This window comes from Simochromis diagramma, unplaced genomic scaffold (genome assembly GCF_900408965.1).
Source record: "Simochromis diagramma unplaced genomic scaffold, fSimDia1.1 OVJJ01000176.1, whole genome shotgun sequence".
NCBI classification, from domain to species: domain Eukaryota; kingdom Metazoa; phylum Chordata; class Actinopteri; order Cichliformes; family Cichlidae; genus Simochromis; species Simochromis diagramma.
In genome coordinates, this window is record NW_024386892.1 from 6,753,924 (window position 1) to 6,777,369 (window position 23,446).

The following is a 23,446-nucleotide window of genomic DNA, read 5'->3' on the forward strand; positions in this document are numbered from 1 at the left end:
TTGTTCTTTTATACCAACCAAACATTATGTATTTTTTGTGTTGCTATGGTCGTGGTCCCTGGCAACATCATGGAAACGGTACGATTAAAATAAAGACACTGATCCCCCAACTTCATCCAGCTCGTGTTTCTGTTCATATGTTGTGTTTTTTCCCCTCCTCTTTTTAATTCGAGCACTTGTGTTTCATACGCTCTTCTTATATTTTGAGTGGATTTGCTTTCAATGCTACGCGTTTAGTGTTAAATGCCGACAGTGTTGCTTTTTTGTCCGAACACGCTGAGGCTTTGTAGGCATAGATTAGTGTGTTTAGTTTGGATTTAGTGTACTCTGGTAGTGTGTATTTGTTTTGTCTGTACCCCCATTCAATAGCAGACTATAAGGTATGCCTTTGTGTGGTTAGTGTCTGTGTGTGTGTCTATGCATTAGCGCTGATGCTCTGTTTGTAGACGGCGTGGTAGGCGTTTCGCAACAGGACGTAAGGGAAACAGGACTCCAGCAGGTCCATGGTGAGGAAGGGAGACTCCTGCACAATCTGAAGCAGAAACGAAATGCAGAACAACTCTTAGACGATTGGAAATATACGGTAATACTCAGAAGTAAACTTGAATGTTAAAAATAGTTCTGCACTTCAACTTGAATCCATTTTTTTTCTCCACATCCTGATATAGCTTTGATAGTTGCTTTTTAGGATGTTTTACTTTTAAAAGAGGAACAAGTCTCGACAGATAAAGTCTCCTGTACGTAAAGTTTTCTTACCATGTCCAGCAGCAGGTAGACAGATTCTCTGTTACGTGTCGTCATCTTGTCCGTTTCCTGACCGATCTTCAGCAGGCTGGATGAGGCCAGCTACACAGAAACATGTTACAGACTGATGTTAAGAGTCTCTCAAGTCAAGCTTCGGTTTTGTTTTCGTATCAGTTTTGACTAAACTTTAGAATTTCTTGACAAAAATTGGGAAATTACACACCATTTCCAAATTTATCAAAGAAAATCTGACTTAGCTGCATAATTACTGGAGCTTCAAAGACATGTAAGCACTTCATGACTGCTTGTCTACTCTGTACTTCTTATAACACAGACTGTTGGTAATAACGAGCAACAACACAAAGTCTTCTAGGGACAACAGTTTCCTTCCATAAGCCCTTCAGTTCTCCTTGAAATAGATTCTGCAAGTTGCTGTAACTCGAGGGATGAAACTCATTTGTCTGAAAGATACCTGGTATTTTGATGAGGGTGACGACCAAAAAGCTCACATAGATGTTCAGCTGGACGCAGATCTAAAGACTATGAAGGTCATTGCTTACATCACATAATTTTCATACACATCAAACCATTCAGTGAGTCCATGACCCAAGGTTTGGGACACTGTCATCCTCAAAGAGACCATTCCCTTTAGGATAAAAAGGTTTCATCAAAGGACAGCGCTGATCAGGATAACTTCGAAAGGGGACCCGAATAACGGCTCCAAGCCACATAATAGTCACCGGATACCTCAGTTGTAGGTTTTTCCTTTAATTTGTTACCTTGCGTGTTTGATGTTGACATTATGATGAGAGATTGTATATCCCCCTATAAGTTTAAATGAATCTAATTATTCTGCGTATCTTCTACGTCAGAATGCAGACATGATGCCCTGCAGAGCTGCCATCACAGCGCAGTGCTACACTAGCGAAACCCCAGCTATAATGTAAAGTTCTCTAAGAGTAACAAAAATGCAGTGTCTTACAGCCAGGAACTCTTTGAGGCGGTCCTCTATGCTTCCCTTGTGGATGGTGAAGAGAGCAGCAGCGATCTGGTTGATTGCTTTGGCCAGGCAGTGGATGTTGTTACAGTGGCCTGTAGGAGGCAGCAAACACACACGATTAGCTGAAGAATGAGAGATTATTGACTCGGGTTTAATTTCTCACATGTGACTTTCACAGCAGAGGCAATTTCAGGCTTATAAAACATGGATCTGTCAATCCTGGGCTTCATTTCTGTATCGCATGTGACATGGATGACAAGCACATGAATATAAAACGCGCGTGTAATCGTAAGGTTAGAGAACGGTTAGTGTGGCTGCACCGGTGCGACGTGTTAAGACCTGCTCCCGGCAAAACCAATCACTCGTCGGGACACAGTCTGCATACTAACAATGGTGGAGCCCATTACAACTCATTATCCTTTTCAAATGTCCCTTATTAACAATGGCGCCTTTCATTTCAAGGTTGTTAAGTGGCACTGTCTTGATAATTTGCGACCTTGAGTTATAACTCTCTTCGATATCTCATCAAAAGGCCTCATGTATCTGCAGCGATGCCCCTCCGTGGATCTAAATATCAAGTCTGTATAACTGAATGAATCTTTCAGGCAAATAAATAAAACAAACATGGGTCACATGGGCTAAACAGACGTTTAAAACTGATTAATTATTTAAAAAGTACACATAATGAAGATGATAATATGGCTCTAATGAACACACATAAATCAATCTTGGGGCACAAGGTCGACGTCATTTGCATGCAGAAACTGTCTCGCGCGTTGAACGTGGTAAATTTTGTTTCCTACAAAGTGGAATTTTTTTCCCCCAGCAGTGAGTCACAAGACGGGCTTATTATCCCCTTTATTAATGAATATTAGAGCAGGAAATGGAGGGCAAAATGATGGAGAGGAATCAATTTGTATCACAAATATACTTAAGTGCATCATGTATTATAATTTCTGTTTTGTAATCATTTGAATCACAACAATTACTCCAGAATTTTTCCTCCCACAGAGTCTCAGCCGGCCTCAAACCAAAGTCAAGTCATTAAGTCAAACACTTTTTTAAAAGAACACACCTGGAGTGCAGCAGCATGCATGCATGGCATCTGTAATTTCCAGAAGGTAACTGCTGCTTGTTAGGCTAACAGCAAAAGTGAACATAACAAAGATTTGTAATGTGGGTTAAACAAACAACGAAACCTAAAGCGGGGATGTCAAACTAATTTTACATCGTGGACCACAAATGCCCCACTCTGATCTTAAGTGGGCTGAACCAGTGAAACTCCCCTTTCTGTTGGTGGAAACGCATTCAACGAAACATTTAATCCCTGACTTATCCTAATATAAGAAAACTGAGTGTTCAGCATTAGAAATGTGGAGATGCTGGAAAAACAGAAACTTTTCTCTCACTTAATTATTAATCTGTTACATAAGTATTTCATGTAGTGTGAATGGCAGTGGGGAAGATCAATATTTACTAACAGAAAAAGCTGGAAAACTTTTGAAAATACAGATCCAGTGGACCCAACTGGCTTCTGGCCTCATTATTTCACACCCCTGACCTGAAGGCATCACCGTCATGTTACTGTTTTTAACCCAGTAATCAGATGTACATGTTTTTCCTCTCGACTCTAGTGTCTAGCATGCTTTTCTGTCTCGCCAACCACTACATCCATGAATCATCTCAGCAGTCTTTTCTTCTCCTTCCTGTCTGGCAGCTCTATATTCAACTCCACTATTCAAACCATCTCATCCTACCTCTCTAACTTTGTCTTCAAACAGCTCCACTTGTGCCGTCTCTCCGATACACTCATTTCTAGTCATGTCCGTTCTGGTCACTCCCAACCAAATAAATCTGAGCATCTTGAGGGAGGCTGCCAACTCCACCCTGCCCACACTCTTCACCTCTGGCCTGTAGTGGTTTTAAAAATCAGTCTACTAGGTGGCACTTCCTTTGTGGTTCTCAAACAACAACAAGAAAAAAAAAAAAAATGAAAAGGAAAAGATTTTTAAACAATACCAGCCTTTTACACGTTTTCTTTCCACTGCCTACATCCTCCATATAAATGAAGCAAGCAGCGAGCTATCATTACCGCTCAGCTTGAGGGGGGGGATGCCATTAATTTTACATCCTGTCTCGTGTCACTGGCGCACGACAGACTTCTTTCTGCACACAGATACGACTGGCAGATATAGTTTGCAAGACAGAAAGTAGTCCCTGCATGAAAATGCTCGCCGCAAGGTTGGTGTGTTTTTTCCGAGAAACTGGGTCACAATTTGTGGAAAGAGACATTAATGCTGAGTTTTTCCAAATGAACTTTTTGGCACCTTAAATACCAAAATGGGAGAAGCGTTTCTTTCTATTAGAATCAAGAGAAAGCAGACATCTCTGCTAATAATATCTACAGAGCTGGCTGACTCACACCAAAACAGTCTAGATGGAGACACAGCACTGCAGGCCACAGGAAAAATATAGAAATGTGATTTTAGGATGAACCGCCACTTTGAGTCTTTGAAGTTTTGTGCCTGCTCTTTATTGCACTTCATACTGCAAACATAAAATCTGTGTGAGAGTCACTTTAACTAGATCTTCTTAACAAATCTACAGAGCATGGTGTCCTACCTTCGATGGCTGGGCTGTACTGCGACATCACGTTGCTGGCAAGTGTTGGCAACGAAACTGCCACAAAGACCATCAGCAGACAGGCGATCTTATACTCCTCCTCTGGGCTGATGTTCTCTGCAGACAAACATCGTGATGGTCATACAGATGAATTGCGTGGCTCCTGGATGGTGTTTGTGTGTGACCGTGTTTGCGACTCACCGCTCTTTTGAGAGGACAGAGCCACCACCAGAGCTGGGTCGATCTCACAGGGTAAACCTGCTGCTGAGGACAGCTCGTAAACGTTCATGGCCACCTGGAAACAGACAAAACATCCACATGAACGCAAAGAGCGGGACATCCGGAAGCGCATCTACCTCGACAAGCCCGTCAGTGTGTTTTACCTTCATGTCCGTCTCTCGGGGAATGTGGTCCTTGAAATCCTCCACTGAGCTGACCAGGAAAGGAATGTGACAGGACAAAACCTGGAAAAAGCAAAACCGACACAGACCACTAAGACGGAGAAAGATGGAAGAGGAAATACTCTAAAATATTTAGAAGTGTGCTTTTCAGCAGCCACTATCAGGAAATCTCAGACTGAATGAGCAAGGGCCAATAAACGTGTACCTCAACACTTACACTGAATGTCTTAATTTAATGTGTGATTTCAGAGTGCTGCCTGATATTTTTATCCTTTCACTTTTAATAAGCAGCGTTTCCGGAAACCAGCTAAATGTCAGTCTTAGAAGGCTTAGGTTAGTTAATCCAGTTCTGGAACTTGGTCCAACTCCAACTTCTAAATTGCTAAATCCAGAGGACCAAAGAACATGAAAGCTTGTAAGTATAAACCATGATATTTATCGTTAAAAAGACAAGAGGGGAGTAGCTGGAATCAGAGCCAGGTTTAATTCATATTTGATGTAACTCAGCTTATAACTCAGCTTTAACCTGACAGGGACAGTCTAGTAAGACTGATTTTGGCCATTTACAGTATAAAAGATGATGAGGTTCAATATTAAAATGCCTACAACATCTACTGTACCTTTCTAAATGAAAACATTTTTAAATGACTGTATTTTAATGCCATGAATATGCCCCAAAGCTGAACAAAGAAATGCACATTATTATAGTTTTGTATTTTCTAGTTTTAGTTTTGACTTTTTGTTTTAAATTAAGTTTAGCTTCAGTTAGTTTCCAGAGTGGATTTTCTTATTTCGGTTTAGCTCTTGTTAGTTTCAGTGTTCATCTTAGTCTTTTTAATTATTACTGCATGCTATTACTCTGAATGTCTCAGAGAAAATTAGTACAGGTTTTACAATAAAAACTAATTTTTCAAAAGCAGCTGACCCACGGTGTGTCACAGTATCGTAAATAGTCAAACTTTCCTTTACATTTTCATTTTATTCTATTCAAGTTCACAAAATTGTTTGAGTTAATTTTTTTTTTCAGTAATTTTTTTCCACATCCAGCTTTAGTTTTAGTTAATTATAATAACCTTGATTGACACAAGTTGCCAGTATCTATCACCTCAGAGTGGTATATGATTATGTGTGCCTTACGTCTCTCAGAGCCTCCTGAGCGAGCGAGCGGAAGGACAAAATGACCCCAATGATGGTCATTCTCTTCAAAACACTGTCCACAGCTACAAAGACAGAAAACACAGCGAGTGAGTGGAATTACAGCAGCTGTCATAGTGATCAGTGTTAATTCAGGAGTTCACCAGTCACAAAAATAAACTTGCAAGGAGGTGTATCAATTTGTACTTCAAGTGTACTAACTTGAAGTCATTTCTAACCAACCACTTTCAATACGATGGCAAGTTTAACACAGATGTAATCGAATCTCAAACAAGAGACTGAAACTGAGACACTGACATGAAACAAGCCAAGGCTGCTGATTGTAAACAGCTAAACATCACACACACAAAAAGTGGCATAAGTACTCCCATCGTGTTTGGATAATCACTTATTGTTCGGCACCATGATGAAACTGTAGCTGCAAAGACCCGTGCCAAGTAAGTGTAAGCACAAGTATTAGCGTTAGTGTTAGTAATTACAGGTGAGTTTCTTGAAGAGCGCAGCCATGTGGTCTGGTTTGTCAAAGCTCGTCCTCATCTGGGTCAACACCTCCATGTTTTCTACCACCAGTTTCTACAGAGAAACGCAAATAAACAAAACACAAATATATGTAAGAACATTTTGTCAAAATTTTTAAAAAAGAAAAAAAAAAAAAAAGCCTGGTTATGAATGGAACCATGGAAGGCGTCAGACTACACTAAACGCTCAATATCAACCAATTTGTTTCCCTATTTTTGGCTCTCTCTGATGTAAGGAAGAAGGGATATCCCCAATAAGGCCAGGCACACTGCTCGGACTTCTCACAAAAGATTACAAATATATGAATCAGTTTTCTGAATATTATATTTAAAAAAAAAAAAAAAAAAAAGAAAGAATCAGAGACGCAACAGGTAAGGAAAAAGAAATCACTCATCTGAATAAAACTCACTGACTAATAATATCACCTGTACAACTTGGTATAACAGTTTATATTATTATTATTCAATATGTGAGTATATCTTTATGATTGTGGACATGTTTATACCTTCAGCTCAGCAACCTGAGATGAGATGTGCCACATCAGGCTCTCACTAAGAAACTTCATACCATACGGGCCCAAGAGCTCTGACAGGGAACGCATCTCTGTGGAAAAAGCAAAAAAAATAAACACTTTCAATAAACTTTCAGCAGAAAAAAAACAAGACGAGGAACAGAAAAAAAAAACAAGATGGCTAAACTCTAAACTTATATTAATACACAAAACCCCACATTAAGGTTTCTCTTCTATAGCCGATGTATTGTTTGTCGTCATAAATACCAAGTTACTAACATTTTCATGCACAAAGTGTGTTTGTATGAGTAAACAATCTTTTGAGTGATTGTACCAGAGATATCAGAGTATTCTTCAGCATTGAAAGTTAGTTCGTTCTCAGTGGGCAGGTTGACGAAAGCCTTCATGGCGGGGAAGTAGGCGATGTGTCCGTTACTGACCTGGCGGAGCAACGTTTCCAAGTACCTACAAACACACACAGGATGCCGTCTCAGTATAGGTTACATGCTTGGTCCTCAAAAGAAAAACAAGCTGAGCTCCGTTAAGGTCTGTCGGGTATAATAAATAAGTAAAACTGTAGCCACTGAGCTTGCAAACCATTAAATTTTTATTTGGTTTTCTGCTTGTTTTGGGTTCAGGATTTACCCCTCACTGGTGTGGATGTGCTTATTTGGTCCTCCAGTCAAATAGTGCATCTTCCTAAATGTTATAATAAATTAAATGTTAAACTAACTAAACTAACTTTTCAGAAGAAAGTTAAGGTAGGGTGCACTCAAAACTGTTCGTTTCAGACAGAAGGTAAACAGAGAGGCTGAATTAAGGCCCCGAAAAAAGCTACTGTAGTAGAGCCCAAGAATAAAGACATGGAGCTGGATGTGAGGAGAATAGAAATTGCTCTGATTAAAAAAAAACAATCATCTAAAACTACTGAGAAAAGTCTAGTGAGTTATTTGCGTTTTGTTTGTTGTTTATTTCCTCCTCAAATTACACTTCTGCTTCCTTTGCTGTGTCATTTTTTGGTATTTTATTAACAATGTTTTTGGAGAATTGCAGAAGTGCTAAAAATCAACACACCAGTTTGTGTATAAACTGGTGATGGTGGGCTCTCCGTGGCTGTCCAGGTGCTGCGTCTGCTGCAGGAGGACGTTGTTGAAAACTCGTGTGATGTCGATGGTGACGTAGTTCTCTATGGACTGCAGCACGGTCATGTATGCTCGGACGCTCGTCAGCAGCTCGCTGGGCTTGGCTATCTCCTGAGTAGCCTGGTTGTACATGGTCATCCCCACTATGGACCTGGACACGATCAGAGGTCAATAAGACATGCCTAAGTTAAAGTACATTTAGTAAGAGCACTTTTAAACCTCAAAGTTGCACAACTTACTTTAATTACCTTAATTTTAACGATCATAAAGCTGCAATCCCTTAACTTTTCATTCTGAAACACCAAAGCTGTTTACACCTAAACTGCTCAATTAATCTGCTTTTAAATAACTGCTTAAAGAACAACCTCTGGACTGTGCACTGCTTAATAATTACTGTCATGTCATGATGAAGTAGTAATTTGTACTTTTTCCTATTCACTGAAAGCTGTACATGTAGTATTTAATTAACACAGAGGTGGTGAAGAGCAGCGTTAGCTGGGCTGCGAGGTCGACAGATGCAACTCTAAATTGGACAAAATGTATCTGTAATTATACACCTTCACTATGAAAGCATGCGTGCGTGCTTATTTACTTGGTAAATCGGATCTCCAGGTGCGAGGTGAGGTACTCCCTCGGTGTGAAAGTGTGCTCCCACACAATCAGGTTGGGAACGTAGTTGATGGAGAAGCAGAGTTCAGATAAGGCGGTGTGGAGTTTATCCAGACTGGGGGGGCGGGAGGAGACACATAAACAACAGATATGATTAAAACCTGATCTGTGCAGAGAAAACAAGCAACAATACCAATAAAACCAATAAAAGACAGCAAAACTATGAGACTTAAAATGAAGGAAGTATAGATATATGTAGGTGAAAATATAAAAACTTAATTGGAAAGCACTGACACGTCTGGGAAACGGTGATAACAACACGGTGGAGGGTTCAAAACAATACCAGCCAGATTTGATGTGTTAAAAAAATAATATTTCAACTATTTATAGGAGAAAGAAACAGCTAAATATTACCATTTTCATTTTTACTGCATGAGCAAAGATGAATACTTATTAATCTATAAACAATTACAGATCACTATAATTAAAACACACTCAACAGTAATGAGTTTTTAAAAGAAGCATAAAGAATAAGCTGAGCCTGAGAACAGACAGAGGCAGACTGTGGCTCTGCAGATCCTTCAAAAACATTCAGATCTTCACGTTCCCTCTTTTTGTACTAACTTGGTGACCAGCAGTCTGTTCTTCCTCATGCTCTCCACGCCTGGTTTCTCCCTCTCCGGCTCGCCTTTCTTCCCCGTCGCCTTCTTGCTCTTCTTGTTCACAGCTTGGCTGATGGTTTTTGCGCAGTGCTTGGGAAGCAGCTAAGGTAAAAATAAAAAGGTACAACATTTCACTACAATTATTAAGCCACTGACATTTGGTTTTAAAGTGCTCTTCAGATTTACATGAGACCTTTTTACTTGTTTAAAGAATCGTTATTGTTTTATATTATGATTTTTACAATTTATTAAAAATTTTACTTATTAAGCTCCTTTTTTCCTCATTTAACTGAAATCTTTTCTATTGATTATGTTTTAACTTATTGATTGATTTTGTTTTGCCTTGCTCTCATTTTTTTTTAGCTATTGTATTTTATTTAAGTAAGGTTGTGGATTTTTTGAACGTTTGGGATAAATGAGGTATATTTCATCTCATGTTGAAGACAAAAGAAAAGCAACATGGTAATCTTTCTTAGGCAGTTAAACCAGGAGACTGACAGACATATTTAAGGAGCTTTTAACAACAACAAGCTTCAACAAATGACTAAATATTTATATGGACAAACATCATTTTATGCTCTGGGTATTGATGGCAAAGTGTTGGTCGATCTGAGAATCTATTTCAGTACTGGGTCAAACTTGCATAATAGCAAAATTATCAATACCATGTATTATTGTTTCTACATTAATAAGCCAGCAATTAATTTCTTAATGCCCCAAAAAGGGATAATTTACAACTGAATCGACATGTAGCAATTACATGTGGCAAAATATTTTATAAAGCCTGATTCTACCTTGAAATAAAGTATTTTTTTCATACTGGAAGAAGGAAATAAACTCCTGGATGTATTTCTCCTCTTGTGTGGAAGTCTGCACAACTGTAGCCCTGCTGTTTTGTTCCTAGTGGAAACCCTTGACAGTAGTTTAAGTATAGATTAAACCAGATGAACTGGTCAGTTTATCTTTGGATTGATTTTATTCTCAATAAAGTCTGTCAGCGTCTAACCAGCGTTCAAACAGAGGGCGTTGGAGGGGTTGGCTGACGCAGATTGTTAACCTGTATCACTGTCAGTCTGATCAGTAATTTGTAGCATTTGTATTCAAGCTAGAAATGTCAAACTGTCCCTGTAAACAGTTGGCTTTGTGTTCCTACCTGGTCACTGAGTGTACACTGCTCGGTGCAGATGTCGGTGATCAGGTTTCTGGCCTGTTTGGCCATTTCGTCCAAAAACATGTTGCACAACGACAGGCTTCGATCCCCTATGTGGTGACGCTGAGGAGGAGAGTAGGAAGAGACAAAAAGACTCAAAGTGAAATCATTATCAAAACAGCATAATCATCACACATATCACGCCTGATGCCCAGGCTCAGAGGGGAAAGCGGCTGTCAGTCAATGATAAAAATTGTATTGAATTTTGTAGAATCTGTTTCAAAAAGACCAAAACAGTTACTGCGGGGTGCCTGTTTAGATGCATTTTAGATGGGTATAAAAAAAGAAAGCCCAACTGTCTGCTGGTTCCAATAACAAGTGTGTTTATCAGTGTCCTTCAGTTTATGCCTATACTGAGTCAATTGTTGCTTTTCACTTCCAACCAGCATTGATTAAAGCCACACTCGACTGGCTGAACATCCTTGAACTGTAATGTGAGTTTTTTCACATGAAAAGTTTCTTCTTCTTCCATGTTTTTCCTTTTTCCCTTTTAATTTTTAAACATTTAAATCATCTGAGTGTGAAATTGGATTAAAACTGGGAAGTCAAAGACTCCACATTTTTATATTTGGAAAATTCACTAAAAGTTGACCAAATGGGCACATTTTTGTAACATTTGCTGCTGACATTTTGACCAACTGATACCAACAAACATACACAGAATTGGCCATTAGGAGATCCTATTTGAAGTGCAGCAACACGTGCTGATAACGTCCTCGATTACGTTTAAAAAGAAGAAAATGTGTCTCGGTTGATTTACTGACCTCTACGCATTTCCCTTCATTATATCCACCCCCCTTTCATTACATCTCCCCATCTATCCCCCTTCCTCTGTACTTTCCGTTCAACCCACAGATATCTATTCTTGGGAAACTTTCAAATGTCCTCATCTCCCCATCTACAGGCCCCATTATGTAAAATTAAAAAGAATATCACACAAACTGGGTTTTTGTATGCATATGTGTATTTACCTCCTCGGGACAGAGCTCATGTGTACAGGACATGAAGTGTGTACAAAGCAGAGGGAAACAGACTGAGTGGCGGCTCTGGGAGGGAAGCTCCAAGCACTGCTGAAACATCTTCTCAAATGCACGGCTGTAGAAGCTACACACAAGAACAGAGAAAAAAGGAAAATATACATATTTAAACTTATGTCTGAATTATGCACAGGACTTACCAGAGTTTCACATGAGTGTCTCACCAGAAAATAGACAGGTCTGATGTCTCCACAAGCATCTCCACCAGAGAGTCCACCATCTTTGTGTGGAAGATGATGGTGTTCATCATTTTACCGAGCTCTTTGTGATCGGCTAAACCAAGACTGGCTTTAGAGACACTTGTATAGGCCTAGAGAGAGGAATAACAGCACAAGCAGGGCATAAAAGACAAATCCAAGTTCTTTATTGTTACATATTGCACTACCCCGACTTACTGAACAGGATCGTTAATATCACATTAAATATTTTATTATGTTTTAGTTTTCAAGGATAACATAGTTTCCTTGAAAGACTTATTTCAAAAGAATTTAAGCACCAAAGTTGTGTATATACCTGCAGTCTGAACCAATCCAGTCTCATGCCTCTGAAGTCAAACACTTCTCCATCCTCCACTGAAACACACAAATCACACTCAGTATTTTAGTAACTTTAATTATTAATAACTGTACTACGATCAATACCGCCAGTGCAACTGCAAAAATAACGACTCGTCCTGGTATTTCTCCTGATCTTCCATTTAACAGAGTCTTACCTTGTTTAACACTGAGAGAAGTCATGGTGTTGACAAATGAAGACATGATTATAGATTCATCCTCTGGACACACAGACAGGTTCTGTAAAATAAAACGGAAATGAGGCTGATTAGACAGGACTGTATTCACTGTAGATTCATCTTTTAAATATGACAAAAATGTTAATAAATAATACAGTACATTAAAAGTTTGAAGAGCATTATAGAAACAAAAAAGTTGATTTTTTATATTAATATTAAAAACAAAACATGCTTTTAAAATTCCGTTACAGTAAATGTAAGTCCTGTAATCTGACACCTGACATAAGCACCCTCACAGCCGTGCTGGATGGTGACACCAGCTCAATAACACCATGTTTTAGGAGGAAAGCAATATCAGATTAAATGTGACTGAATGCAGTAAGAGTGCTTAGTCTCAGGAGTTTGTATTTTTTTTTTTTAAATGTTCCCACCTGAACCAGTTCATTCAGCACCACAGCATCAAACCCAGACAGGTACTGGACGTAGTATCGCTGCATCACAGGCCCATACTTCCTGACATGAGCTCTGAGCTCCTCCATGTAGAAGATCAGCTCAGCTATGTGTCTGCAAAACACACATACACACACATTAGCAGGTGTGAAGACGCAAGTGTGTTTATACAGGCATGACGCGTGTACACAAACACACTTGTCCACGCTTACTTGTCTATGAAATCATCTGTGCTTTTCTTCTGGATGTTGTCTGCGTGTCGAAGCAGCCAGATGATCTCATCACGGGCGAATGACAGCGCCATGAACACAAACAGCGCCTAGCAGACCAGAAATTTGGAGGGAAGTGGTGAGAGAGAAGCTCGCAGCATCTGCGTTCTCAGAATCTCTAAATGCAATCTGAGACTTTATGAATGGCTTTGCAGCTATTGGTGCCGTATATCAAGTTCCACTAGAAGAACTGGGCTGGTAAAGACTCTAAATGATGCATAATTTAAAAGACATGTTATTGTGGTAGTTTACTGCATATTTTATATAATCTGTTGCACTCTTTTACCCTATTCCGTTTATCCTGACTGAATTTCAGCTATAATGAAAACAAAAGGTTATTTCAATCCATGTTAGTTTTATATTTACTGGGACCTGTTCTGGGATCTGTGTGCTCTCCCACGCACATACATGAAAAGCTGAAGAAAGGTAAAGCAACAGGAAAACCACCCTGTACAGAACTATAAACATCAATGGCAGCAGGAATGATACCACTAAAGTCTAAGAGCATGGAAAGGATGATGGCAAAGCAACTTGTAGAATTGCATTGATCTCTGTAAACGCCAACCTGCTCTGTAGAGAACATTAAAATGGCTGAATGAGGGTGGCTTTGTAGCTTGCCTGAGCTCCCTCTCAGGCTCTGTACACAAGATCTGGTTAAATTAATTAATTAAAATAAATGAATTTGAAATTAGTTTAGGTCTATCTAATGGGTTTTGGTCAATTTAAACAATAGCAAACATCCCGAGCAACAAAAAGCAACTAAACAGGTGATACTGTAGTATTTAAGGCAGCTTTTTATAATTCATCAGGTTGCAGCCGCTTTCATTTGACATGTTGTTTTCAAGTTATGTGAGCCACTGTGAAATGAACCATTGTTTTGCAAAGACCACTTTTTGAAGTTTTGAGCTGAATGTGTTCGGCAGCTTAGTGTTTTTGAAGCCTCACTGGAAACTGGGCAGATCTGATTGTGAAACTGAAGTTCAACACAAATCATAAGGCAGGCCTGGCCTTAATCATGTCCTGCCTTATAATCAGTCATGACAGTAATATGGACCATGATTTAAAATATAAAGATCATGTTGTATTCCACACAACTTGAAAATAGAGATTGAGACGATAAACACCAGCGATAAGGCCATAGATCAAATGAATTAGAGGATATTTCCCCCTGGACTTGCATAAAACCCAACTTGTTTTTGTAACAAAAACAAAGTTATGTCCTGCTGAAAGAAAGAAGGTTTAAACCTGAAACAGGAAGAAACAGAAAGTCTATGATTACAACTGAACAGAGTGTTATTTGCAGTGTTTTTTTTATATTACCTTTGGACCAAGCAGTCCAGGTTGGTCAGCTAAAACAGTGGCCAGCTCTTTCAGAGCTGATCGGAGGAACTTGCGCCTCTCTCTGTGCATGGAGCCTCTGTAGGCAGCCAGAGAGACCGAGGAAGTCAGAGCAGTGCATCAAAACATACAAGGCAATGTGATTAAATGGTATTCTGACACTTTTAGGACAATCCCGCAGGAGGACAAAAAGTAAGTAGATGACAGTGACAGCAGAAGAATAAAGATGAAAGGGGAAGACGGAATAAGTAATGAGGATAAAAGCAAAGATGAGGCATGGGGGGAAGACGACGAATAGAGGATAAAACGGGAGGAAAAAATGAAAAAGGATACAGAGAAAAGGGTGATGTTTCACAGTGAAGCTTCCCGAGAGAGGGTAGAAGCAAATGCTAAAATGACAGTTAAAATCTTTAAATAAAAGACCAGGAATATAAATTAATAATATAGAAAATGGGGGCATTAGAAAAAAAAATATATATAAAATGTGAGTGTATTTTATGTTTGCATGAGATAGTATGAAACAAGGTTATACATACGCATGAGACAGGGCCTGTTCTTTGCACTCCCTGATGTCATTGATGCGTTTGTTGTACCTGCAAAACACACAAGAGGAAAGGATGCTTTAAAAAGAGCAAAATGGGAAAACTGGGACAGAAAATGACAATCAAATCTTCAAATTCCTCAATAAAAATTCAAACCACAAAGATATTCAACAATCATATCAAAGTAAAAAAAAGGAGACATGATCACAGTTTGTGTGATTGTGCACCAGTTAAAGAGCGCCTGCCTGTGTCCACATAGACACATTCTCATACCCTCTGATGTTCACAAAAAGGTCCTCAGCAGCCTTGTGGATGTGGAAAACTTCATCCCTGAACAGACAGAGACAGGTGGAGCTCTGCAGAGCCAACTTCCACAAAGACAGCGCTGCTGCGTCGCTATTCAGCGCCACATGACACAGGATGAAACCAACTGCAGAGAGAACGGAGAGAAATACAGAGCTAACTGCAGACTGAAGCCTTTTGATCATCTGGCACCCAATTCACATGATCAGAGCACTAGATTCGACTCTGCTTCTACACTACTTACAAACAATCCACTTTTCCATTGTGTCCAGTGACAGGTATTCACAGGGCATCTAAAGACAAAGACACAGTTGAATTCAGTTTTTCCAGTTGTATCACTTGGCACAAAGAAGCTCTGACATCAAAAGCCTGCACAGAACAGGTTAATAGATTATTGAGAAGCTTTAAATGATCATTCAGATCATACAGAATATTTTAAGACAGTCAATCGGGATACTAACAGTGTCAGACTGAGCAGGATTGAGCATTGTGGAGGGAGCAGAGATGAGAGAAAGCAGCTGGGCGTTCCTCCACTGGTCAGCTGACAGATTCCTCCTGGGATAGACCATCTGAAGGCTGACCAACGCATCTGACAGGGACTGCAGGAGGAGAGACAGGACTAAATTCTTCCGGTATAAAACTGACTTTTGAAACTAAATAAGCAGCAGTTTCAGAGCCACTGTACGCAAACTTGGAAAAAAACAAACAAACCCAAAACCCTTTATAGTGTTGTTAAAGTCATGAAAGTTGTTAAACCATCCTCTTTGTTTTCAATTAAGTTTATTTGAAGAATCAAGCCCGATTTAGACTTCTGCAGGAAATAAATGTCCTCATTTTTTTATCGTAACCGGAAACTCTCCCCAACCCTATGCTGTAACCTTCTACACCATTCGAGTCGCTGCGAGCTGTGTCGACCCAACATGAGGCGCATGTCAGGTTACGGAAAATGTTACAGAGTAGGGCAAAAACCGAGTTTCCAGTTATGATGGAAGTCACAACGTAGATTTCCGACGCAAGCATAAGTCATGCATGATTTGAAAAGTAGAAGTCTGTGTGTTTGTGGACAATACGCCACATGGACTAAGCTCAGTGAGGCATTTGAAATGCTATGGCAACTGAACCTCATTCAAAAACAACACTAACCAATAAAAGCAGAAGTATCTGTAAACACTGTAGATCATGGTGCATATACCAGGGCTATTGATCAAGGAAAATCAAACCAGTGATTATTTTGATCAGTACTGACATCACATTTTTATTCAGTACAGCTACAGGTGTATACACAAGTGATCTACATGGATGAACAGAACGGACTGGTTCCTTTACAGAAACCTTTTTCCTAGTTTTAGTATAGATGTTGCAAACCAAAAGCTCTCTGCATCAACTATCTTGCATTTGTACAATGTTAAAAACCTACATTTCACAATGCACAAACAATTCTCCCACCTTTCCATGTGGAACAAACTCCTCCATCATCTTCTTCAAAGGGTTCTCATAATCCACAATCATTTGGCCCAACCTGGGGTACTCCCGGTCACTGCAGCAACACACAGAGGTAGTGACGTAGTGTCTAAGTAACTGTTTCTACTAACAGTTTATGCTGCTATGATGTCTGTAATAGTGTGCAAACTTCTCACATCAATCTAACTCTCAGTTACCTGGCTCCATGCGTCATCTCATGGGCATAGTTGTAAAGCCCTATGATGGCTTTCCTCTCCTCTATGCGAGAAAGTATTATCATCAGAGTAGTGTATGTTACCACCAGATCCAGGTAGTTCTTAGTCAGGTCAAAATTCACCGTCTGATGGGGGAACACAGGTGTGTCATTACATGAAGCAAACAACAAGAAAGGCAGCGATTACACAGAAACAAGAGACTATATACCTCCATCGAGGCTGAACACTTCCTCTAAAGGAGGGGTAGGCAATTTATGTTCCCAAGAGGCCATATGAGATACTGGGACTGTTGTGGAGAACACCACCAATAAGTTTTTAAAGAGATAAAATTGAGCAGAATTGAGTTCAGCTTACTGGAGTAGCCCCACAACAGCCCCAACAGGCCCTGGGGGATTTTAATTACCCACTCCTGCTCTGAAATATGTATAAATTGAGTTTATACATGCGGAGGTGATCTGGATCCAGTTTAGTCTGTAATATTTTCAAGGACATCAAGATGATACCTTCCAAATTCTATCACTTTGGCGTATCTTTTAAAGTATGACACAAAATGTGCAATTATGCTCTAATTCACAAAGGTAAAGAATCCTTTTCAAAGATCCTAAACTTCAGTGCAGGTTAACTCCCAGGATTTGTCCCAGACTAAACCCACCCTGTGGTAACATTTTCATGCAAACGGAAAAACTGAACCAACCATTTAACTTCCTTGCTGGAGGTAAAACATATTCATAAATACTTCTGTGGCTCTGGAGTGCTCAGGGAATGAGGAAGAATGAAAAAAATAGAGGAAAGAAAGGGGAGGAGAGAATCTCTTTAGGATTCTTCGGTTCTGAAACATGATGAGGTAAGCACAGGAGAAAGATCTCACTTAATCCTTTCTTTTATTAGAACCATTAAGTCTACAAGTCGTCAGGGGGGGAAAAAAAATCTTCAATAACTTTACAGCTTATTGTAGTTCAAGACTTCTGAGTGGGATCTAGACTCTCGCTCCTCCTTTGGGCCTCGTTTTCAGTCTCTAGGAAAAGGGAGTCTTTGACCCACAACAGAACTTTGCAGGTTCTGGTGGGTAATTCTTCCTTTTTTAGGCTTCTTTCTATGTTTTCTGAAGCGTTAAAACATTGTCCTGTTACATGTGATACACATTCTTTAAAAAAGATAAATATATTTGCTTACAATGTCAAAGAAGACCTGGCAGGCATCAATGGTGTTCAGCAGCTCACACACATGATCCTATTAATAGAGCGAAGAGAAATGTTTTCATTAGAACCACCAAAGTAAAAGAAACACATCCTCGTGTGCTTCACCTGAGTGCCACTGTGTGTTTTTCCCCACCTTGAATTCCATGACATCGACGAAGGTAAAATAATAGAGAGCCAGGTTCTTCAGAATCTCTGACTTCTCCTTCTGCAGCTGGGCCAGCTGTTGCTATAAAACCACATGGCAAAGAACACAAAGTTGTGAATTTTAGAAGTGCTGCGTGAACCTGAGGCTTAGGTTTTCCAGTAACTAAGTACTGCTTTCACTGTGTTCCCTTCAGAGTAGTCACAGAGAAACGTCATACAGCAACTCAGGACCGTTTACTCTTTTACAGCTGGTATGATTAAAAGATGGGACTGACTTTGGACATTTCTTAAATGAATCATCAAAATCATCTTTTAAATAAAAAAGAAACTCTGGTTAAGTTCTATTTAACTCTGGAAATATGTTTCTTTGACAATTTGATTTTTATTAACTCTGAAGAGAAATATCAGCATATTCCTATCCCACCCAGCTAAAAAGATGTAATTATCAAGTTTCCCTTCAGGGATCCGCAGAGATCATCAGGTCTTGAGTTTCTTCATTTTGAAGTTAATTAATTGAAACTTAATCAACAGCAAAGCGGCAGAAACCACACACAGCTGCTAAATAATTCAGTTATTGGAGCTAAACTATTCTTAAGACAATTTTAAAAAATGACTTTCTATTCCATGTATATACATGAAAGTTATTTTACTTTGGTGAAGAACTTATTTCATTTAATTTTTCTGGAACACTTTGCATACAGGAGAACTTTGTTATCAATTTTCTTCTTTTGCACCTTGTTGTATGTTAAATAAAGTTTTGAATAACTCGTTTTCCGTGTGGCGGTTTTCCAGAAGCTGTAATGAAATGTTTCACCAAAGTAAAATCTGCCTACATAAGCAAAGCAGAAACCATTAACCCAACAGCACCTCAAAAAATAAAACACTGTCAATACGAGTCTTTAGCTGTGGATACAAAGTGTTTTCAAATCCCAGTTTACCTTTAAAAGATTGATGCAGCAATCTTTTAAAGTCTAAAAATCAACATGAAGTATCTGACTTCAGCACCTGAGAAGCAGTGTATTAACATGCTAGAAATGACTGAAGCATACTGTATGTAAATTGAACCCAGCTCCAGAGCAATCTGAGGTCAGAACCGCACCCTAAACCAGAACTGGCCTAATAGGCAAAGGTGGAAAAAGGTCAAAACATGACAAGTGTAGGAAGCGTGAAACACTGCTGCTGCAATAAGGAGTTCAAACATCTGGTATTTGGCTCAAGTCAACTAAAAGTGGAACAATCACTGTTTATTTTTTAATTCCTAAAAAAAACAGAACAAATAACAAAACAGTTTTTCTTGCACAATTTCGATTACCTGCTGAGTGACACTCCTTATTGCATGCAGTCAGCAAGTCATTCAAACACCAGCTGATCAGTCATCAAGCAAACCTAACCAACTAGCCAGGTGGGTAACTAGCCACGCAGTCATTCACAGGATGAAGAAGAGAAAATAAAAATGCTGCCAGAGAAAGCTGAGCAAAGCAAAACACACTCCAAAAGAGCTTTAAAAAAACCCAAAAAGAAACAAAACCAAAATAAATAAATCCCCCCCCCGCAAAAACAAACACAGGTACAAATAAAAATACATAATATTACAAAACTTAAGTGCTTAAATTAAACTCAAAAAGTTACAGAAACTTAGATACAAAAACTTACCAAAAAGCACAAGTCCGGATTAAGCCAAGTTTAGCATGCAGAACACAAACAAACACAGAAACAAAGCAGAAAAACAACATAAGAGACACATTTTTAAGCACAGTTATACTGAATAAAGCAGTTAGCTACACACACAGTATAAACACACACACACACACACACACACACACACACACACACACACACACACACAACAGCTTTTTGCTAAATGGTGCTCTGACACAAACGCCATATGCTAACAAGTAAAGCTAAAAAGAAAAATCTGATGAGCAATGACTTTAGTTCACTTGACACACATGCGCACACACACACGCACACCTGACAAAGTTGTAAGAGATGCTGGATACCCAACGCCATCACACCAGTGTAGTCTTTACCTGGCCAGCCTATTTCCAGCCACCACTGGAAATTAACAGATCCTCATGCATATTCTGTCTCATTTTTATTTCAATTTTTTTTTTTAACTTGTCTGAAAGAACAAAGTCCTCTGTAATCAGCAGTTATTCCCCTTGCTCTTATTTTGAAAGTTTAGTCACTGCCCTACTCTACTCATTATTTTGATTCCCTGGCTGGGCCGCCATCTTTAATTTAACTTGGCTGCCTCTGTAGAAAGGTTAGAGTCTCGCCATCGGACGAACTGAACTTGCTGTTTGAGCTGGAACCAATGATGGAAGTCTTTTCTATGCTCTGGAGAAAGCTGTGGTAATCGTGAGGTAGCTGATTACATTTCTCAGTTTCTTTGTCACCAAATAAGTCTTTTAAGAAAATGTGCACACACAAGCACACACACAAAACTAAACCTGTGGGAAACCATCTTCTCAGCTATGTTGACCCATTTCTTTTTAGAATTAAACCCAACTCAAATTGCATTACATGGTCACATGACTATGGAAGAGGATTAGGGCCACCCGAGGAAAAGTGGGGATGTCTTTTGTAAAATTTTGTAATATTGTAAAATTATCAGGCACACTCTAATAGGGAAAAACTTAAATAAACAAACAAATCCTCAGATCTTCAACAAAAGATCAAAGTTTCCAAAAGCAAGGAAACAAACAAAGGCACCCAACCAAACAACCAGATCAACCAGCCACATGGAAACCCTACTCGATTCACGGGCAGTCAACAATACTCCAGCAGTTTTTTGGGGCTAGCTGAGCAATCCAATGCAAGATTAAAGTACACGCGGGCTTAATTAATAAATGGAAGAGTAATTTGCCTGACACATGGTGTCAGGGAGGACAGTGGTTTATTACCTTACAGGAATCTCCCACACTGACTGCTAGGCACCTAAAAATGGGCTTAACATTTACTGAAGCACCAAATCAGAGTGATGTAGCTACCTGAGTGGGAAGTAAGCTTAATGAAAAAACAAATATACAAGTCCAATAAAAAAAAAAGAAAAAAGAAAAGTATAAATCACATTCAGAAACAACATAATTTGGCAATTGCCAGACAGAGTTTATATAAACAAGTTAGTAATGCAAGTGAATATCTCGCTGAACATTATATAGAATTAAATTAGCAAAAATACGTGTCATGTTTCTTAAGTATTTCGTTTGTAAACTAATACTTCTAATACTAATTTTACTTTTTTTTTTTTATATCTCAACTGATTAGCAGCTGCTTTTACATTCTGTACAAACTATCTGAAACACTAAACATGATGTTTTAACATTTTCTTATACAATAATGTAATGCATGCCATTTAATAAGATCTTTTAATAAATGACAGTGCCTGGGTGTATTTCTGCCCCATATTTGTAGTGCAGGAGCTTTTATTTATTTATTTATTTTCAACAGGATATCAAATGATAAATGCAACAATAAGAAGATATGGAGAGCATAAAAATAGAGCTGCACCCTAGATTCAAAGTGTGTAGTAACGAAGACAAATCAAATCATCTATCCTGCTAAAAAGACACTTTTTCCTTCCACTTCTCTTTGCATAATAGACGTATACGTAGGAATACTCACGTTGTTATTCCGCGTCTCCACTGCAGGAAACTTCCTGACAATAAATTTAACCGCAGACTCCAAGTTCTTATCGACGAGATAGGAGGGCTTAGCCTTGGGATCGCCACATGCCTGTGGAGGAAAAGAGAAGAGGACGTGAGGAGAGAGAGGAAAAAAAATATGACAAGTACAGTGCTGCTACTGAAACACCTGGCTTTTTTTACCCTTTTCTCACTTTCTCATAGTATGGCATGTTAAATTTGTTGTATTTACTGGGGTTGGATTTAGTGCTCATAGTGAAACCTGGTTTATCCCAGGACTGATATCGGAAGAGGCGTTTGAGTGAATGAAATATCAGCACTGCATATATTCAGTGGTGTTTCCAAACCAGAGGCATATTTAAGACATGAAAACGAACACACACACAAACTTGATGCAGTGGCATGTGCAGTCTTATTTTCCATTAAGATGTACATGCCAAAAAAAGGATTGATAGGGTAGATTTCCACCAGGCTGAACAAAGTTTGGAAGTCTGCGGTTTTCATGTTTGGATAAACCAGGTTCAACTGAGCAAGAGCCTGAACTTATCAGTGGTTCTCAGCTGCTGAGCTGTAGAGATTAGAGATTTTAAATAGAATAAATACTTAAAATTGCTCATTTCTACTGATTAGACAGTTGCTTTTTGTGAATAATAACCATATAACCAATAACTGACAGAATTTTAATTGAAATTTAGTTCATGGTTATTTTAGTTCTGGTATTAAAACTGATAATATGTACCAACTGGTAATATTTTAATATCTGTTTTAGTACATATGAAATTACATATAACTCGGCAGTCAGGGTGGTGGTAGCATAATTCACCAGGCTTTATGAACCTCATGTCATGTTTTTCCTCACTAATAACTAAATGACTACCAGACTTAAGTCTAGAAAAATAATTCTGTCTTGAGTTAAATATGACAACTTATGACTGAAGATATTAGGGTCCATTCTCTGACATCATATGAAAGGTATGAAGTGGGGATTTTGACTTACAGATTACTTTTACACATTATGACCTAATTATTTATGCATTTTCATGAAAAAAATGTTTTTAAAAGGGTAAATTATAATAATAAATACCATGGTTGGTTACAGTTAAAATCTGCATTATTGTGTTATTATGATCAGTAACGAGATTATTATTATTCCACACGATTACTCGAGACGTTTAAGTAAATAGACGTTTTAAACTTCCTCCGAGTGGACTTCCTTGAAATTTAATTCTAATTCCAATGAAAATAAATAAGAAGGAAAGAGCTGAACGCCTGGCAGGGAGTCAATTTGAGCTTGTTGGAGTGACAAAAGTAAATTTGGTGGGCTGAAACACAAAACAAAAGCATTGATGCAAAACAGAATGCGGCATAATAATCATCTATCTTGTTTTAATAGTTTTTGAAGCTAAAACTTTAACTGAAATGAATATTTGATGAATTAAACAGCCCTTTAAAGCCTCCTTCAAGACAAACCACAGTATTTTAATAAATGATTAACTATTTCAGAAAGCAATTGGTGGCGGTTCCTTAGGAAAT

General features: G+C 38.8%; 1 protein-coding gene across 2 annotated transcripts in view; it reads right to left on the minus strand.

The window, feature by feature from the left end:
* Positions 1-152: 152 nt before the first annotated feature.
* nckap1 (NCK-associated protein 1) overlaps positions 153-23,446 on the minus strand; it is a 30,869-nt gene continuing 7,575 nt past the window's right edge. Inside the window, exons 2-31 of one of the 2 annotated variants that reach the window (XM_040034087.1) lie at positions 21,894-22,004; positions 18,256-18,348; positions 18,097-18,153; positions 16,906-17,048; positions 16,694-16,784; positions 15,709-15,846; positions 15,492-15,540; positions 15,218-15,374; positions 14,939-14,995; positions 14,385-14,481; positions 13,008-13,114; positions 12,777-12,909; positions 12,325-12,406; positions 12,126-12,184; positions 11,777-11,922; positions 11,547-11,679; positions 10,519-10,638; positions 9,328-9,467; positions 8,687-8,818; positions 8,027-8,245; positions 7,287-7,417; positions 6,947-7,044; positions 6,402-6,495; positions 5,905-5,987; positions 4,750-4,830; positions 4,568-4,661; positions 4,367-4,483; positions 1,727-1,836; positions 757-846; positions 153-532 (exon numbers count right to left, since the gene is read on the minus strand). In XM_040034087.1, the coding sequence (XP_039890021.1) occupies positions 416-532; positions 757-846; positions 1,727-1,836; positions 4,367-4,483; positions 4,568-4,661; positions 4,750-4,830; positions 5,905-5,987; positions 6,402-6,495; positions 6,947-7,044; positions 7,287-7,417; positions 8,027-8,245; positions 8,687-8,818; positions 9,328-9,467; positions 10,519-10,638; positions 11,547-11,679; positions 11,777-11,922; positions 12,126-12,184; positions 12,325-12,406; positions 12,777-12,909; positions 13,008-13,114; positions 14,385-14,481; positions 14,939-14,995; positions 15,218-15,374; positions 15,492-15,540; positions 15,709-15,846; positions 16,694-16,784; positions 16,906-17,048; positions 18,097-18,153; positions 18,256-18,348; positions 21,894-22,004 (3,279 nt within the window). In that variant the 3' untranslated portion in view covers positions 153-415. The remainder of the gene's footprint in view (positions 533-756; positions 847-1,726; positions 1,837-4,366; positions 4,484-4,567; positions 4,662-4,749; positions 4,831-5,904; positions 5,988-6,401; positions 6,496-6,946; positions 7,045-7,286; positions 7,418-8,026; positions 8,246-8,686; positions 8,819-9,327; positions 9,468-10,518; positions 10,639-11,546; positions 11,680-11,776; positions 11,923-12,125; positions 12,185-12,324; positions 12,407-12,776; positions 12,910-13,007; positions 13,115-14,384; positions 14,482-14,938; positions 14,996-15,217; positions 15,375-15,491; positions 15,541-15,708; positions 15,847-16,693; positions 16,785-16,905; positions 17,049-18,096; positions 18,154-18,255; positions 18,349-21,893; positions 22,005-23,446) is intronic. The other variant, XM_040034088.1, reaches the window with a different exon arrangement.